Source organism: Ammospiza nelsoni, chromosome 18, assembly GCF_027579445.1.
Source record: "Ammospiza nelsoni isolate bAmmNel1 chromosome 18, bAmmNel1.pri, whole genome shotgun sequence".
Taxonomy (NCBI): Eukaryota; Metazoa; Chordata; class Aves; order Passeriformes; family Passerellidae; genus Ammospiza; species Ammospiza nelsoni.
The window spans coordinates 2,557,986-2,575,917 of record NC_080650.1 but is presented as its reverse complement, the minus strand read 5'-3'; the positions used below and the strand labels follow the sequence as shown (position 1 = coordinate 2,575,917).

At 57.9% G+C, this 17,932-nt stretch overlaps 1 protein-coding gene across 1 annotated transcript; it reads left to right on the top strand.

Moving 5' to 3' along the window:
* The first annotated feature begins 62 nt into the window (after positions 1-62).
* Positions 63-17,893, top strand: HIP1R (huntingtin interacting protein 1 related). The gene is made up of 32 exons (XM_059484954.1): positions 63-241; positions 5,006-5,069; positions 5,475-5,617; positions 5,921-5,977; positions 6,168-6,248; positions 6,337-6,413; positions 6,700-6,761; positions 7,814-7,954; positions 8,395-8,452; positions 8,541-8,616; positions 8,767-8,904; positions 8,978-9,036; positions 9,107-9,179; positions 9,510-9,693; positions 9,824-9,912; positions 10,492-10,608; positions 11,008-11,109; positions 11,361-11,555; positions 11,731-11,878; positions 12,165-12,251; positions 12,540-12,647; positions 12,954-13,090; positions 13,615-13,725; positions 13,845-13,903; positions 14,052-14,082; positions 14,201-14,263; positions 14,724-14,824; positions 15,458-15,563; positions 16,225-16,348; positions 16,483-16,544; positions 16,636-16,821; positions 16,912-17,893. Exons 1-32 carry the CDS (start codon positions 149-151, stop codon positions 16,915-16,917), a joined length of 3,138 nt encoding a protein of 1,045 aa, XP_059340937.1. The 5' UTR covers positions 63-148; the 3' UTR covers positions 16,918-17,893.
* Positions 17,894-17,932: the final 39 nt, after the last annotated feature.

Sequence of the window (17,932 nt, the reverse complement as noted above, 5' to 3'; positions counted from 1 at the left end):
CAGTTCCGGCTGTGGCCGCCAGGGGCGGTGGCGCGCGGCGCAGTGCGCGGCCGGGAGGGGCGGGGGGGGCGGCGCCGGTCGCTCCTGCCCCGGAGCGCGGATACCGGAGCGCGGATACCGGAGCGCGGAGCTCCCAGCGCGGCCCACCATGAACAGCATCAAGAGCGTGCCGGCGCGGGTGCTGAGCCGCCGCGGCGGGCACAGCCTGGAGGCGGAGCGAGAGCAGTTCGACAAGAGCCAGGCAAGGACGGCGGGAGGGGGCGGTGGGGCCGCGGGACCGGCCGCGGTTACGGTCCCGGGTTTAGTCCCGGTTCTGCTGCCGGCTCGGAGATGGGGTGGGCCGGCCCTTTCCGCGGGGAATCGCCTCGGGGCGGGCTGGGCTCGGGGGCTTCTCGAGCGATGGAATGAGACGGGATGGGGGGCGCGGGTCCCCGCCGGGCTCCGGGGAAGCCCCGGTGTGGCAGCGCGGCCGCCGTCCCTGTGCCCGTCCCCGTGCCCGCCCGTCCGTGCCCGGTGCCGGCGCCTCGCGTTCCCCCGCCCCCACCTGCGCCGCCGCTTCCTCCCGGCGTGGCCGCGGGACGGTCCCGCGTGGGCACCCGCCCGTCCGCCGCCCCCGCGCCCGTCCCGGCGGCCGCGGCCCCGCCGTGCGCCGCCGCCCCCGCGGGCAGCCGGGCCCCGCGCCGCCCCCCCGCTCCTCCCGGGCCTTATCGCAGGTAAACACGGCCGGCAGCACACCGGGAAAGTTTTGCGGTGATGGCGGGAGCGCGGCCGAGCCCGGGGCTCCGTGGCGGCCCCGTACCCCGGGAATGGGCATCTCCGCACCCCATCCCTGCCGAGCCCCGGCCCCACCGGCACCGGGGCTGGATTCACCCCTGCCCCGCGGCTCCGGGTCACCCTGCGGGGATCGGGGTGTTTGGACCCACGGAGGGCGGCAGAATGGAAACAAAGCCCAAGGGCGTTTGTGCCCATCGTGTCCGTACTCCTGTGGCCCCCACGGGGTGGGCGCTGGTGGGGCTGGCATGTGGCTGGTGGGAAATGAAGTACCCAGACAGCGTGGGCAGGGATGGACAGTGACGGGCTCGCTGCTGCCCCAGTAGAAGTAACAGTGCCCTCCCGCATGTCTCCTCTGACCCCTCTGCTTTTGCAGGCTGTGCTTTCATCGCAGGTGTTTTCCCCTTTGCCCCTTTGCTTTGCAGTTCCTTCCTCGGCCCCTGGGCTGGTTTGGCCCCGGAGAGCGCCAGCGAAGGCAGGTGGGAATTTCAGGCCTCGCAGGGTCACGGTGCTGGGTAGGAAACGGAGCTTGCTGGGTTTGGGGAGCACACGGGAAAACCGGCAATTCCGGTTCCCTCCGGACGCGTCTCCTTCCCTCGTCCCGCTGGGCAGCGCTGCCCCTGCTCCGGGGGCTGCCCGTGCCCTCCTGCCCCTGCCCTTCCCGGGCATCTCGGGCTTTTCACTGGCACTTGTGCTCGGGAAATCCCCACAGCCACAGGGATGCTGTGAGCAGAGACATGGACAGGGCAGAGAGGTGGTTGCTCGCTGGCTGATGGTCACATTCACTGCCCAGATCTGACTTCTTTTCCAGCAACTGCTAAAAACTGTCCTAAAGGATCTTTATTCTGGTGTGGTTTCCTGTAGTGGTGCTTCAGTGGGAGCAGAACTGTTCAGTGTCAGAACGTGGGTATTGATCTGCCTTCTACCTCTAATTATAGCAGCTGCCCAGCCGGCTGCCAGTCGCCTCTGTGGCACCGGGTACTGGTGGCACGGCCCCTCCTCATCTCTGTGTCACAGCGGTGCTGCTGGCACGTCCCCATCTCATCTCTGTGTCACAGGGGTGCTGCTGGCACGTCCCCATCTCATCTCTGTGTCACAGGGGTGCTGCTGGCACGTCCCCTGTGCTGCCTGAGGATGCTGTACCAGAAGGCAGAGCCCCGTCCCCTTTTCCCCTGTGAGGGCTCGGGTGATGTCTGTGGTTACAGACAGGAGTTGCTGACCCTGCTGTGATCCCAGGTCCTTGTGGGTGACATGAAGGTCACCTGCTTTCCCTGGAAATGCTTTTCCATGTCTTGTGTCAGGGTGATGTAGATGTCTCCCTCGGAGAAGCCGTGCGTGGGAAGTAGGAAATCACCATCCCACAGCAGGCGCTTGCTCGGCAGCCTGGCAGGAGGAAAACTTGTCCTTTTCTGCTGCCAGTTTTTGCTTTTTTTGAACAAAAAGGTTAAAAATCCAACGAGCTCTGGAACCTGCAGGATTGCATTGTGTGTGAGTGCCAAGTGGTGTTTTCCTGGTGTAATTTAGGAAGGAGCAGTGTTAGGAAGGGAGCTCTGGAGTTCATAGCTCAGCTGTTCTGACAGCTCCCGTGCTGCCTGGCCAGGGGAGGTTTCCAGCTGCCAGATAATCTCTCCTGCTGTGGCATCGTGCTGGGACCCAGCATCCACCTGCTCCAGGGAGCTGTGGGCAGGAGGATCAGCCCTAATTAAATCCAGCCAGGAATGAAAGGGTGGATGTTAAACTGTGTTAAACTGTGCTCCTTCATTTGGGCGCTTTGATCCCGGCTTTGTCACCGCCATGGAACGTGCAGGCTGTGAGCAAAGCAGCCCTGTGGGATCCCACAGCCCAGGGCCAGGCAGGTTTTGGGGTTGGCCTCTCACCCTGGTGCCTGCCAGGGATGGGAGCAGCCCACAGGTTGCATCAAAGCTTTGGCCAGGCTGGTCGTGCACCTGCAGTGGCAGCCAGGACCTGCCCGTCCCCGGACGTGCCAGTGGTGTCCCAAGAGGTTGGGTCAAGGGTGAATCTCCCCATTTTGGAGCCATCCTCCCCAGCCTGGCTTTGGCAGCCAGCCAGCAGGAGCATCCTGCCAGCACAGTGTGCCAGGCTGCAGCATTGCCCCATGCCCTTCCCTGGTGCCACCATCCCGTTTTCCTGGATCTCCTGGCCCGGTTGATGCTTAGAGGCAGTGAAAGCACACGTGGGCTGGCAGCCCTGAGGGACTGGCATTGATTTGGTGCCACCCTGGTTTATTTGGGACCATGCTGCACCCAGCATCTTGTGGTGGTGCTGTGAGTGGGCTGGGGCTGCTCCTGCATGGGCCAGTCCTTGTGCTGGACATGAAATGGCTGGGTGAAACCTCTGCACTGAATCCCCAAGGATGAAACCAACCTCTCCAGCTGCTCCTGGGCTGAATTTGGGCTGGTCAGGCTATCAGTGAGACCAAGGGCAATAATTGCAATAGAACCACTACTGCCAGTGGGAATTACAGCTCTGTTTTGGGGCAGTCCAACAGGGTCCCAGCTCACTCAGCCAGCTGAGGTCCCGTCTTTGGGGATAGTCCTGAGGATCTGCACATCTCACACTTTGACCCTTCTGGCTGTGCCTCCTCCAACCCCTGTGGGGCTCAGGTTCCATGGATGGGTTGGGATGAGTGTGATGGGCTGGGACAGGCCTGTCTTAGGTCAGGCAGCAAAACTCCCAGTTTGGGAGACGTGTCTGCCCTGCTCCCTCTGTGCAAAACACCTCAGGAAAGATGCAGGAAGGATTTCCAAATCCTGGTCTAGGATAAGCCATCCTTTCTGTCAGCATCCCCTGGGAGGTGCTGGCATCCCTGAGGACCTGTGGCACATCTCTCTGGCCAAGCTGCCATCGAGGGCACAGCCTGTGCCAGCTCCAGGCTTTTGGGTGGCTGTGAGGGCACTTTGGGAGAGGCAGCTGTGCTGCAAGTGCCTGTTCCTGGGCACTCGAGGCTCGTTAACCTTTGGGGATAAGAGGATTACAGCAAGTCACCGGCTTAACTCCAGTGCTGCTTTACGGCCCCACATGGCGGGGTAACCCCGGGACTCTCCTGTGCACAAAGGCAAAGCCAGCCCCTCTCCCCAGCCCCTCTCCCCAGCAGCTGGGTTCTTTGGGATGATTCAGTTTTGCTGCTGTCATGGTCAGTTCCTGGGCAGCTGTTCTGGACTCTTTTGGGGTGGTTTTGGTGCATGGACACCTCTGACATTGCCCCTTTGGTGTCGGGTTCCTCCTGCATAAATCAGGAGCACTCGAGAACTCGGGGTCAGGTTCCTCCTCCTACAGGAAGGTGCCTCCTTTCAGAGGTGTCCCTGGACAAGCAGCCACGTGGAAGCAGGTGCTTTTCTGGCCAGGTAGATGGGATTTTTATGAGGCTTTAGGGCTGTGGAGCTGCAGGGAGGGACCGAGTTCCTCTTCCTGCACAAGTGCTGGCAGCGGGGTGGCTTCCTGCCTTCCCAGCTGGGACCTTTTTCCTCTGCTGGAGACAGAGGGCCCATGGACACAGACACAGCTCAAGCACTCCTGAGAGGGTGAAGCAGCTCAGTTGAGTCTGAGGAGGAGGAGGAAGATCCTCATCAAACACAGCAACTTGGATTTGCAGCCCATCAACACGTGGGAGATGCGACCGACCCCGCTCTGGGGTCATCTTTTGGAATAAATTCCTAATTTAAAGTCTGCTGTGATCAAACACATCAAAATATAGATAATCCTCTTGTGATAATCACATTGCTCTGGATTTTTGCTCCATCAAGATGGGCATTGAGGCTGCCACTCCCTCCTTGCTTGGGGGCTGCTTTTCCCCACGTGCTGTTTGCACGCAGCAACATCCTCAGCAGAACCCAAACCACTCCCCCGTGGTTCAAAGGCTCCTTGTGATTACACAAACAACCCTGGAATTTGGCATCTCACTATTGTGCTTTAATGTTCCCCGGGCACGGCCGCTGAGTTCAGGCTGCAAAAATGCAAAAATTGGTTTCCTGGGACAGGGACAGCCGGGAGCAGCAGCAGCAGTGGTCAGATCCTGCTGGGGATGGGGGCTCTAATGGATGCTTTGTTTGTGGATAAAAAGGCTTATTTTGATGTGTTACAAATGACTTTGAGGTGAAAAATGTGTTCTAAAATTCAGGGTATTCCCCAAGAGCAGCAGCACTGCACTTTGGGGTGTCGGGGTAGCCATGGGGGTCTCACCATGTCTGACAGCCTCTCTCCCCTCCTCCTGCAGGCCATCAGCATCAGCAAAGCCATAAACACCCAGGAAGCCCCAGTGAAGGAGAAGCATGCCCGCCGTATCCTTCCCCTTGGCTCCCAGGACAGCACAGAGGAGTTGGGGCTCTGGGGGTGTCACCCCCTGATGCTGGAGGGGATTTGGGAGACAAAGACCCATGCAGGGCTCAGCTGGGGGCTGGCATCACCTGGGTTCATCCATCAGTGGAAAGGCAAATGAGCAGTGCAATAAAATTGCATTTATTTGGCAGTAAAATGCAGAGGGCCCCAGTGTGCCCTCAGCAGGGGGAGGTGTGCCCAGAAATGACAATTGGGGGTTTTATTTGGGGGTGCAGCATTGTGCCAGTGATCCCTGTGCTCACGGGGCCCCCAGTGTCCCCTTTTCAATGAGAGTGGAACAGGAACAGCCCCAGCCCAGCCTGTGCCCTGCTCTGTGTGTGTCCAGTTGGCCTTGACTGCCCTGGAAGGGATCATCCTGGGCACCCACCACGAGAAGGGAGCCTTCACCTTCTGGTCCTACGCCATCGGGCTGCCCCTGCCCAGCAGTGCCATCCTCAGCTGGAAGTTCTGCCACGTCCTGCACAAGGTCCTGCGTGACGGCCACCCCAACGTGAGTGTCCCTTCTTCCCCCTCCCTCCTGCTCCTCTTCCAGCAGGGAATTTCTGGCTCTTGCCAACATCCCTCTGCACAGGGAGTGGGATCCCTTCCCCATCCCAGCCACCTTTCCCAGGCACTCTGTTGTCTCACATCTTTGAAACTTCCCCATGTAAATCCCTGACCTGTGAGTGCTGAGGGAAGGCTGGAACTTCTCCCAGAGCTGGAGTGCTGTAAGGGGCTGGATCCCTCCTGTTCCTCAGCATCAGGGCAGACAGCCAGCCCCACTGTGCCACATCCTTCCCTTTTGTGTCCCCAGGTTCTCCAGGACTGCCAGAGGTACCGCAGCAACATCCGAGAGACGGGAGACCTGTGGGTGAGTGGGGCAGAGTGCAGCTTTGAAGATGGTTACCGAGGGGCATGGTGGGCACAGAGAGGGTGAAGCACTGCCTGAAACAGCCTGCTGTCCCTTTGGGTGATGGTTGTGTGCGTGGTGGAGCCCCTGGCTCTGTGGGATCTGCTGGGTCTGGTTTCCTCACTCTGGATTCCCCCTCGTGTCTCTGCAGGGCCATTTGCACGACAGGTACGGGCAGCTGGTGAGCATCTACACACGGCTCCTGCTCACCAAGATCTCCTTCCACATCAAGGTGAGACCTCTGCCACCTCCACAGCCCTGGAACGAGGGCATGTGCCACGCCAGCAGCAACTGATGGCTTTTTGCTTCCTTTTACAAAGCATCCCGAGTTCCCCCCGGGCCTCGAAGTGTCAGATGAGGTGCTGGAAAAGACAGCAGGGACAGATGTGAACAACATGTGAGTGTCCTGGTGGGGTCACCAGCTCCATGACCCCCAGCTGGCAGTGTCCTGCTGACAAACCCACCCCAGGATGGGGCAGTCACCAGGATTTTGTGAATTGTTTGGATGGTGCCCGATCCCTCCTGCACCCACAGAGCACTGTGGGGTGTAAATGCAGGGAGAAAAAGCCCCAAATTCTTGTTAGTCAGACCTTTTGCCATCATGGGGACTCTGAATGAACACGAGCAGCTGGAGCAAAGATGTCTCTGCTGTCAAGTGATGGAGTTTTGGTTTGTTTTGGCAGCTTCCAGCTGACGGTAGAGCTGTTTGATTACCTGGACTGTGAGCTGAAGCTGTCGGAGTCAGGTGAGGAGGCGGCAGGGGCAGGTCCCTCCCCTCGCCCCGGGGCTCTTGAGCAATGGTTTCGCTCTTTGGTCGGGAATGGAGTTCCGGGAGGCCGGGGTTGGAGGCTCAGGTCCCTCCTCCTCCTTTTCCCGTGAGATTTCTGAGGTGGTTTCCCAGCTGGATTCTCCCGTTGAAGCTCTGTAGAGGCAATTGTAGGAAAATATTTAGAGCATGTGGCTGCTTTGAACCCACCTGAGCAAGGCAGAGTGTTGTTTTCAGAGCAGAGCTGCTCTGAAATACATTTTTATTTCTTTTTTGTACAACCACATTAATCATATCCATTACACAAATCCCTTCTGTCCCTCTGAAGCAGAGGACGGGGCTGTACTTCTTTTTAAAGACTCATTTCCCCTCATTGAAATGCCTCTGGGGAGGGCTGGAGGCCCTGCTCATGTCTCTCACCTCCTCAGGAATTTTCAGATGGCTTAGAGAGGTGGCATATTCTTCCTCTGCCGGGAGTCAGGAACACGGAGCTGCCCTGGAAAACGGCACAGCAGGAGAGGCCGAGCTCCCAACAGGCTCCTGCTTCTCCTCCTGACCCAGTTCTACAGAGAATTTATATTCATAAATACTTTAAAGCTGAGCAGGGAAGAAGCCAGGGTGGATGTGCTGCCTGGATCCCTGCCAAGGGAAGGGATCTGTTTCCGAGCAGGGGCAGGCGAGGCTGCGGTGCCGCCGGGCTCGTCCCCTGCCCTGGCATCCTCTCCCAGATCCCTGCATGATTAAACAGAATGGAGCCAAACCTCTCACTTCCCCAGCTGTGTCATGCAGCAGCAGCTTTAGGGCAGCGTCCTGGGGTTAAATCCCTCCTTTTTGGGGCTGGGGTATCCAGGGCAGAGCTGAGCACCCCTTCCCTGTGCCAGCGTGGTCCCTCTGGATGTTTGTGCTGCTCTGAGCAGGGCTGTTCTCAGCTCGGGAGCAGCCCTGGTGTTTCCCCTGCCCCACATCCGCCGTGGTTAATGATCAAACAGCTGGCAGGGCACGGGCAGCTCTGCAAACACGGCTCCCCTCAGTTTTCAGGCAGCTCAACACCTCCATGGCCGTGTCGCAGATGTCGGCGGTGCAGTGCCGCCTGGCCCCCCTCATCCAGGTCATCCAGGACTGCAGCCACCTCTACCACTACTCTGTCAAGCTGATGTTCAAACTGCACTCCTGTGAGTCCCGGGGATGTGCTCAGTGCTGGTGTTTTCCCAGGGTGGGCTTCTGGGTCTGGGGATGAGGCTGGTGTGGATTGAGGCATCCATCACCATGTCCCTGTATGAACTGGGCTCTAGGGGCTGCTCCATCCCACACTGACATTCCAGATAAAGGAATTATAATGAAGGACTTGTTCTTGTTTAACTCAAACCCACGTCCTCTGGCCTGCCAGCTCCCTGCATGGGCAGCACAGTGCCAGCAGCCTCGTGTGGGTATTTTGGAGTTCCCCCATCCACATCTCCCTGTGCCAGGGATGGGAACACCCCACTCCCATCCTGACCCTCACATCCCACTCCCTCCTGGCTTTTACCCTGCTGGCCTTTGCAGAGGAGGGGTCTGGGTGCATGTGAACACATGGGCAGCCCCAGATCAGTCACAGCTGTCCCTCCTCACCCAGGTCTGCCGGCTGACACCCTGCAGGGCCACCGAGACCGCTTCCACGAGCAGTTCCGCAGGTAACCGGGGCCCATGTGGGGCAGTGGGGTCCCCTCTCTCCTTCCAAGCCCCCCTCTCATCTCCCTTTTGTCTTTCCCTCCTCTCCAGCCTTAAAAACTTCTTTAAGAGGGCATCTGACATGCTGTACTTCAAGCGCCTCATCCAGATCCCGCGGCTGCCTGAGGTAGGGCAGGAGTTGGTGTGGTGCTCTGGGGACACTGCCTCTGGCCCTGTCAGCAGCGCAGGGCTGGCTCCCTCCCTTCCCCTGGCACTCAGCCTGCTGCAGCTCCTGAACCCCCCCCTGCAAGGCTGCAACAGCTTCTTGTCCCTCCAGAGCCCCCCAAACTTCCTGCGGGCGTCGGCGCTGGCCGAGCACGTGAAGCCGGTCGTCGTCATCCCCGAGGAGGCCCCCGAGGATGAGGAGCCAGAGAACCTCATTGAGATCAGCACAACTTCCACCACAGAGCCACAGGTGGGGGCCTGGGGCTGGGATGGGGACAGGCTCCCGTGTCCTGGCTCAGTTCAACACCCTCTGTCCTCCCCAGATCACCTCGGATCTGTTTGAGCAAACCTTCGGGCCGCCCAACGGCGTTTGGGATGACAGGTATGGGATGGGGGGGCCAGCAGGGGTGAGGGGCCTCTGCCACGTGGCACCAACCTGCCCTTGTCCCCAGGGATGCACAGATTGAGAGCTTGAAGAAGGAGGTGGAAACGCTCCGTGCAGAGATGGAGAAGATTAAACTGGAGGTAAAGCCTGGCTGAGGAGCAGCTGGGGTGGGGTGCGGTGCCGTGCTCTGGAAATGCTGAAGGGATGCAGCAGGAGTGGGGTCCTGGCATCCAGGGTTGTGTTTTGGGACCTCTCCCCAGTGCCAGGATGTGATTCCTGATGGGGTGGGGGCATGTGATACCTGTCCTTTGCTGTCCTGATGTTATCAACAGGGACAGAGGTGCAGGGGTACAGGGCAGAGCTTTCCTGTGCATCCCGTGGCTGTTTTGCCCACATTGCAGTGGGATTGCACCTGTCTGGGGGTGTTGGGGAGGGCAGGGCCGTGCCCCAGTGCCCGATGATCCCTGCAGGCACAGCGCTACATCACCCAGCTGAAGGCCCAGGTGAACAGCCTGGAGGGAGAGGTGGAGGAGCAGCGCAAGCAGAAGCAGAAGGCGCTGGTGGACAACGAGCAGCTGAGGGACGAGCTGGAGAGGCTGCAGAGGGCCAAGCAGGACAGTGACCGGTCCCAGAGACTCTGCGCCGAGGCCGAGAGTAGGTGCTGGGGTGCCCAGGGGTGCCCTGTGGTGCCCAGGGGTGCCCTGTGGTGCCCAGGGCCGCCCTGTGGTGCCCAGGGCCGTGGGCTGCCCTGGCTGTGGTCACTGAGGGTCTCTGACCCCTGCAGAGAAAGCCAACGCCACCGAGATCCGCTACACGAAGCTGAAGGAGAAGCACAGCGAGCTCATCAACACCCACGCCGAGCTCCTGAGGAAGGTGAGGCTGCTGCCCTGCAGGCGGGGACTGGCACTGAGGGCAGTATTCCCGAGTTAAATCCCTCCCTTTAGGGGCTGGGGTATCCAGGGCAGAGCTGACTGCCCTTTCCCTCTTCCATCCCTCCTGTTGGGTGTTTTTGTTGTTGTTCTTTGGGGTGTTTTGCTGTTGTTTGGTCTGTTTCTGCTGGTTTCAGTGTAGCTGATGGGATATCACTTGCACCAGCAGTCGTGGCATGCTTGGCTCCAGTTCTGGAAAGGGGCTCTCAAGGGATGTGATGGGGATGCTGTGTCTCACTTGTGCCACTCACCTGTTTCACTTTTGCTTTGGGTGTTTTGGTCTCGCTTTTGTCCCTTGGTCCTTCTGCCACCACTGGTGTCACTTGTGCCTGCCCGGTCCCCCTGTATTGGCCCCATCACCCTCTGAGCACCAAGCAGGGGCACTCCTTGAATCCATGTCCATTTTGGATGCTGTGAGAAAGGCATCTTGGATTTATCTCTGAGCTAGAATTGGGTTGCAATGAGTGTGGGGACAGTGAGGGTCCCCCTTGGAACACCAGGTGAGCCCCATGTCCCCCCACAGAACGCTGACACTGCCAAGCAGCTGACAGTGACACAGCAGAGCCAGGAGGAGGTGGCACGTGTCAAGGAGCAGCTGGCATTTCAGGTGGAGCAGGTCAAGCGAGAGGCTGAGATGAAGGTGAGCTCTGGATCAGCACTGAGCCCTCCCCAGCTGGAAATGCAGTTTGGGAGCAGGGGAAAGGGGAGGTTGTTGCTGTTGGGCCCTTGTTCCAGGAGGAGTTGTCCTGGCTCCTCAGGAAGGTGTCAATATATGACTGAGCCCCTCTTGCCCAAATCTGCCTTTTCTTCCCCCAAGAAAATGCCACAATGCAAATTGATGGGTTTGAGTGCTTTCCTTCTCTGGGGGTCAAGATAGGGACTGCTCCCAAAATTCTGGCATGGGAAAAGGAAAGGAGCCCTTCCAGGAGACACCCCCAAACCCCCTCCCTGCAAAGCAGGGCTGGGTTCATTCCCTGCACCCTGGCTGGTGCTGGTGCCCAGGGGGGCAGGGCTGAGCCTGGGCACTGTGTGGGCACAGCTGGAGGACCAGAGCGTGCAGATGGAGCAGCTGAGGCAGGAGCTGGACGCCCGTCGGGACGAGCTGGAGCAGGCGCAGCGCTCGCTCAGCCACGCCAAGCAGGTACAGGGCTGGGGGCAGCACGGGCCCAGGGCCCCTCAAACCCTGTCACAGGGCTGCACCTGCCACCACTGCTGAGCCTGAGCTGCAGCAGCAGCCCAGGGAGCTGTCACGGGGCTGAGAGTGGGCCCAGCCCATCAGTGTCACGAGCTGGGCATGTCCCGAGCTCCCCTGGTTCTGTTGGGCTGCCAGCAGTGACAGGGTGTGACAGGGCAGTGACAGGGTGTGACAGGGTGTCCTGGCCCCCATGGCAGGCAGGTGTGGAGCTCAGTGCCCAGCTGGATGCTCTGCACGCTGAGAAGGAGGTGCTGAGGCGGTCGGTGAGCGAGAAGGAGTGTGAGCTGCTGTCCACACGGGGCCTCGTGCAGGAGAAGGAGCTGCAGCTGAGCCAGGAGGCTGACAGGGCCACCAGGGAGATCCGAGAGCTCCAGGGCAGGCTCCTGGAGAAGGTACAGAGCTCTGTGAAGGGCCCACTGTCCCTGTGCTCACTGGGGTGAGATGTTTGGGGGTGCCAGCTGATGCAGCAGTCATGGGATGGTTGGGTCTGATCCTGGAGAGCGGCTCCAGAGGGAAATGCTGCTGTTGGGGATGCTCTGCCACTCACCTGTTCCTGCTGCTTCACAGAGCAACCAGGAGCAGAGCCTGCAGCAGAAGCTGCTGGATGAGCAGTTTGGGATCCTGCAGGAGACAGTGAGAGAAGCCCAGGCCATCCTCAGTGATGCCTTGGCCAAGCTGGATGACCCCCTGCACCTCCGCTGCACCAGCTCCCCAGGTATGTCCTGCTCATGCAGGGGATTGAAACACGCTCTGCCTTCTCCCTCCTGGACAGATAATGTTACATCTCAGCTCTCCCATGGCTTTCTTTCCATCATGCCTGAGGTGGTTGGGGTCAGCATTCCCAGGATGAATTTTTAGCTCTCATGTTCAGCACTATTTTGCTCAGATTTCAGTGCTGTTCCCCAGCCAGGGATACACCTCCGCTCAGTGGTGCCCTGTGCAGCCAGCCCTGGTGCAGGCACCCAGCATGTGCTGAGGCCGTGCAATGCACTTCCCTGCAGATTACCTGCTGAGCCGGGCGCAGGCGGCGCTGGAGTCCACGGATGCCCTGGAGAAGGGGCACGCGCAGTACGTGGCCTCCATGGCAGGTACCTGGGGCTGGGGACTGCCACTGCTCCCAGCTTGCTCCCAGCATTGCTCCCAGCTTGCTCCTGTTCCCTTGCACCCAGCAGCCCCAGCAGCTCTGGGGCTATGGCCAAGCAGCAATGCCCTGGGGACAGAGGGACACGGGCAGGGCTGGGGGTTCCCGTGTGTTGGAGGGGTCAATCCCAACATCTCTGAGCCTTGCCCTGATCCTTGAGTGCCTTCAGGGATGAGGTGCAGCCCCCAGGAGCTGGCAGGGGCTGGCAGCTCCTGAGGCTGTGCTGTCCGTGCAGATGCTGCGGGGCTGGTGGGGGCTCTGGCCCTCTTTGCACACCTGGCAGGTGACACCATCGTCAACGGCAGCGCCACAGCTCACCTGGCCCCCACGGACCACGCTGACCGTGAGTGCAGGGGTGCTGGGGGGATTATTTCTATGGGCCTTTTCCTTAGGGAGGCCATGCCGCAGCCCCCTCTGCCAGGGGCAGATTTTCCTAAACACAGCACATTCCCCATGCTCCCCCTCCCGACATTCCCTGCCCTCTACTGCCCCTCCCTGGGCCACTCTGCTCCTGGAAATTCATTTGTGATCTCCTAGAAGGCATTTGTGGGATGCTGCTGGTGCTCAGCTGTGGCTGAGGGGAGGAGGAGGGTGAGGGTGGGCAGGGCTGGGATGAAGGGAGCCCTTGGGCAGGCTGTGCTCCCGGCAGGGCTGACGGAGACGTGCCGCGAGTGCGGGCAGAGCAGCCTGGAGTACCTGGAGCAGCTGAAGGACAGGCAGAGGCTGGGCAGTGCCCAGCTGGGCCACGTGCAGGGGGCACTGCGAGGGGTCCTGCAGCTGGCACAGGTAGGACATGGAGCCCAGCACTGCCACCTTCCCACCTGGGGCTGGCGGGGTTGGTCCCTGGGAACGCTTTGGGGGGTTTGTCCCCAAATCTGGTGATTTCCTTGAGCCATCACTGGGACCCTTCCTGGTGGTGCACAGAGCTGGTCAGCCTCAGATCAGCTGAAGTCTTTCAGCCCAGTAACTCCTGTGGAAGGAAACTTCAGATATCTCTCCTGGTGAAGCCCCTCTTATATTTTCTTTTACACCACTTTTAGCTCTCCAGGGCCCTCTGGAGCAGAAACTGCTCCTATGATGGAGTTTTGTCAGCTTGATTTGGAGCATTTCCTGCCTCTGAGGTCCCATGTTTGCTGCAGGCTGGTGGCATGTGTGCCTTCACTGTGCAGGCTGCAGAGTGCTGCTGCTGCAGCTTTAATTATTTGGTAGGGGTGGGAAGGAATTGGATATCTTGGTTTGTAGTTATTCCTTATAAATATTCCTTCCTGTTTCCCTGCCTAAACCTCCTCATCCTGCTGCCTCTCTGGCAGGAGCTGAGACCCAAGAGCCTGGACATCAAGCAGGAGGAGCTGGGGGACATGGTTGAGAAGGAGATGGCCTCCACCTCAGAGGCCATTGAGGATGCTGTCAGGAGGATAGAGGTGAGACAGAGCTGCAGGATGGGCCATTCTGGGGCCTTGTGGGGGCAGAGTGTCCATCACTCCTCCACCTTTCTCACCCCACCATGGCACCCAACCCTTCCTCTTGTGTTTCCCAACAGGAGATGATGAGCCAGGCCAGGAGCGAGAGCTCTGGGGTGAAGCTGGAAGTGAACGAGCGGTGAGTTTGGAGGAGGGACATGGGACAGGTCTGTGCCCTGCTGGGGTGTGCTCTGCTCCAAAACAAACTGTCTGCTCTTGAAAAATCCCCATTTTCTGAGGCCAAAGCTTCCCTGGATGCTGAACACTTTTCCCTTGCTTCCCTTCAGGATTCTGAACTCCTGCACGGATCTAATGAAGGTCAGTGCTGCAGAAACCATCTGGGGTGCACAAAACTGCAACCTTCCACCAGCAGCAGCATCAATCCTCCTCTGTGAGACCCACATCAAACCCCAAAACCTGTTTTCCTTCCTTCCAGGCTATCAGACTTCTTGTAACAACATCTACAAACCTACAGAAGGAGATAGTGGAAAGTGGCCGGGTGAGTCCTCCCTCACACTCATCTCTTTGTGCTGGTGAAATACAGGAGAATTTCCCCTAAATTGCAGAAACATTCTGGATTTTATGGTTTCTCATGTTAGCAGCACCCTGGCAGTCCCAGTTGCTGGAGATGGGCTGCTCAGCCCTGTGCTCTCTTCACAAATCTCTGCCACCCTTGCAAAGCCTTGTTCATCTAAAGATCACTGCTCAAATTTGTGTGTTTTAAACCAAACTCAGCTCAAATTTGTAGGCTTGGGACTCTGATGTTTTTCTTGATAATTATTTAAGCAGGTCAGTAAGAGCAGCGTGGAGAGCACAGGAATGCTGTCGCTCCCTTGATTTATGCCTTTATATATGAATTTACACATTATTACACTTTATATGGGTATTTAATACAGATTTATATGTTGTTGTTTATTAGACACAAGTCAATCCAGGCCTTAATATTCTCATATCAACAGGGGGCAGCAACAACTCAGGAGTTTTATGCCAAGAACTCACGATGGACCGAAGGGCTGATCTCTGCCTCCAAGGCCGTGGGCTGGGGAGCCACACAGCTCGTGTAGGTACCCCAGGCTGGGACACAGCTCCAGGGGCTGCACCCGCGGCTGCCTCGTGCTTCCCTCTCACCCCAGCCTCCAAAATTCCAAATTTCCCACTGCTGGATTGCAGATTCCTTGTGGAGCCTCGTTGCTGGCTCCTTGTGGAGATCTCTGTTTTTATGGACCCTCAGTTTGGTTCATTGCTAATTCCTCACGGAGCATCCTGGCCTGGGTTGGAGCACACGGTCACCCAGCCAGGGATGGCAGTTCCTCCCTGTCTGCAAAATGGGAAATCAAACCCCCCCTGTCCCAGTTCCTGCTCAGATGGTTGTGGATGGGGTGGTTGGAAATTGCCCTGTGCCAGTGCAGGAAATGTGGGGGGATCTCTTGGGCAAAGCTTTAAAAATCTCATCCATCATGAAAACAAAATCCTGCCTCTGTCCAAATCACCTGGATCATGGCTTTGAATAATTGCTTTGTGTATGAGCTTTAATAACAGCTGGACTCAAAGATCTTACAGATCTTTTCCAACTGTAACAATTCCATGACTCTGTAATTACAAAGCTGCTGGATCCAGCTGCTGATTTCTGAGGGTATTAGAGGAGATGAATAATCTGCACTTGCTCTGACCCAATCTCCTTTGCCCCCTGCAGGGAGTCTGCAGACAGGGTTGTCCTGCACACGGGCAAGTACGAGGAGCTGATTGTCTGCTCCCACGAGATCGCTGCCAGCACAGCCCAGCTGGTGGCTGCCTCCAAGGTGGGTGTCCCAGCAGGACCCTCTGGGTTCTCCTCCTCCTGTCCCAGGTGTTCCCCTCCTCTCTGCCAATCCTGAGTCCCCCAGAGCAGGGAGAAGGGCAGCTCTTGCTGTTTTCCAGTCTGGGATTTGTGTGTGGATATTCCCCCACCCGAGGCTTGCCTTGGAAAGGAAGATATGGAAAACCTCCCGTCCTCCTCCTGTCAGGCTGGTTATGTAAAGAAAATGTTAATAACTAACAAGAAATCCAGAGAAGCAGCTGCAGGAGCTGGAGCTGAGGATGGTGGACTTTGGTCCTTGCCACCTTTCCTGTTGGTGTGGGTGGAAGTGAGGGGTGGAGTTTTCAGTGATGCAGGTGAGGAGAGGGGGATCCATAGGGATTTTTACACCAGATGAATTGAAAATGAAGAGCACAGTTAAAAAACCAGAGCTGTGTCTTCACTGAGTGCCTGGCTGGGTGGGAGCAGCACTGGTTTGGTGCCCTGGGGCTGAAGGGCTTTGCAGGGATCACCTTGTCTGGCCATGATGGGATCTCTGAGGATAAACCTTCCCATCTGTCCTTCCATCCATCCTTTCCACTCCCAGGTTTTCATGCCCAAAAGCTCTTTGCCTCTGCCTGGGGCTTCCCTGTGGGCACCCACAGCCATTCCTGTGCTCGTTGCAGGTGAAGGCTGAGAAGAGCAGCAGGAACCTGGCCAAGCTCCAGGAGTGCTCACGCAACGTCAACGAGATGGCAGCAAACGTGGTGGCTTCCACCAAGTCAGGGCAAGAGCAGATAGAGGAGAAAGGTGAGGGTTTTTTGCAAAGGTGGAAAACCCCACCCCAAATCCCTTTCTGGCCTGGGGAACACCCCAAGGTGTCCGTCCAGCTCTGCTTTGGCATGTGAGGGGTGCACTGAGTGGGGGCCCTGCTGTCCCCACAGACACCATGGACTTCTCGGGCATGTCCCTCATCAAGCTGAAGAAGGAGGAGATGGAAACGCAGGTACGGCCCTGAGGGGGATCCAGCATGGCCCTGCCCTGCTGTGGGGGTCCCTGTGCCCCCAGCAGAGCTCCAGGATGGTTTTTGGGCACAGGTGAAGGTGCTGGAGCTGGAGAAGCGGCTGGAGGGGGAGCGGGTGCGGCTGGGCGAGCTGAGGAAGCAGCACTACGGCCTGGCCGGGGGATGTGGGGACGAGGACGGCGAGGCCCGGCCGGCGCCGGCACCGCGGCGAGGGATCCTGAAGAAACCCCCCATAGCCCAGAAACCCGGCCTGGGCGAGGTGAGGCCGGGCTGGGGGCAGGCTGGGGGTGCAGGGGGTGCCCCTGGCACGGCTCTCACTGCCTTGGCCTCTGTGCCCTTCTCGTTGCAGCCATAGCAGCCCCCGGGCTCACCCTCCTCCTCCTCCCGCGGTGCCTTCGCGCTGCTGTGCCTTCCTCGGCGCCCGGCCTGGAACAATCCCACACTGGATCTTCTCCCGAGGAACAGATTCTATTTTTTGTTTTCCCTTTTTCTGAACTCTAGAGTGGTGGGGCTGCTGCGCTCCCCCGGCACCGCTGAGTGCTCTTGTCCTCCATTTTCTCTTCCTCCTTCTCCTTTTCCTCTTCCCCCTTCTCCTCTTCTTCCGCTGCCTTCTCCTCTTCCTCCTTCTCTTCCTTCTTCTCTTCCTCCTCTTTTTCCTCCTCTTCCTCTCCCTGTTTAATTTAATTTGGGGTTTGTTTGGGTTAATTTTTTTTTTTTTAAAAGGACTTTATCAGCACTAGAAGTTTTCAGTAAATGTAGCTCTACTGTACTGCTCAGACCCTTTCCAAGAACTGTGAACTGGTTTTACAGTAGGAAACTGGTGGGCTTTTCTTGCAACCATTTTTTTAAATTCTCCTTTTTCCTGCCTGAGGAATATTTGAGTTCATTTTGGCGTGGGATCAGCCCTCAGCAGGAAGGGAAACGTTTGCCTTCCCCAGCACATGGGGCAGGGCTTTTGTTAGGGAAAAGCAGTTACTGACACACACTGGCAATAAGGATACAAACGTTTTTATTTGTTTTTCCTTTTCTATTTTTTATTACTACAGCAATGTCAAGGGATCAGTTGCATTATGTTTTATATTTAAGATAATTAGCAGAATTAAATCCAACCGTGGCCTACGGGAGCCAGGGACTAGAGAAGTCTGCAGCAATAAGGAATTGCTGATGTGCAGAGATGCGGGGGCAGACTAAAATCCTGTCAGCTGTGTCTTCCTTGGAGCAACTACCAGGATGTAGATTATTAAAGGAGCAATATTTAAAATACTTTTGTGTTGCTTTGTTGTTGGGGAGGGGGCTGATGACAGGGCCAGGGCCGTGACAGGGTTGGTTGCAGGAAACTGGGCAGTAAATTAGCTAAATGTGCATTAAAA

What these genes read in the sequence shown, in the direction of transcription:
- HIP1R (XM_059484954.1), top strand. Translation starts at nt 149, where the DNA reads ATGAACAGCATCAAGAGCGTGCCGGCGCGGGTGCTGAGCCGCCGCGGC. An exon ending in AGCAGTTCGACAAGAGCCAG is followed by an intron (nt 242 to 5,005) that starts GCAAGGACGGCG and finishes CTCCTCCTGCAG; the next exon opens with GCCATCAGCATCAGCAAAGC. An exon ending in ACTCTGCGCCGAGGCCGAGA is followed by an intron (nt 9,694 to 9,823) that starts GTAGGTGCTGGG and finishes TGACCCCTGCAG; the next exon opens with AGAAAGCCAACGCCACCGAG.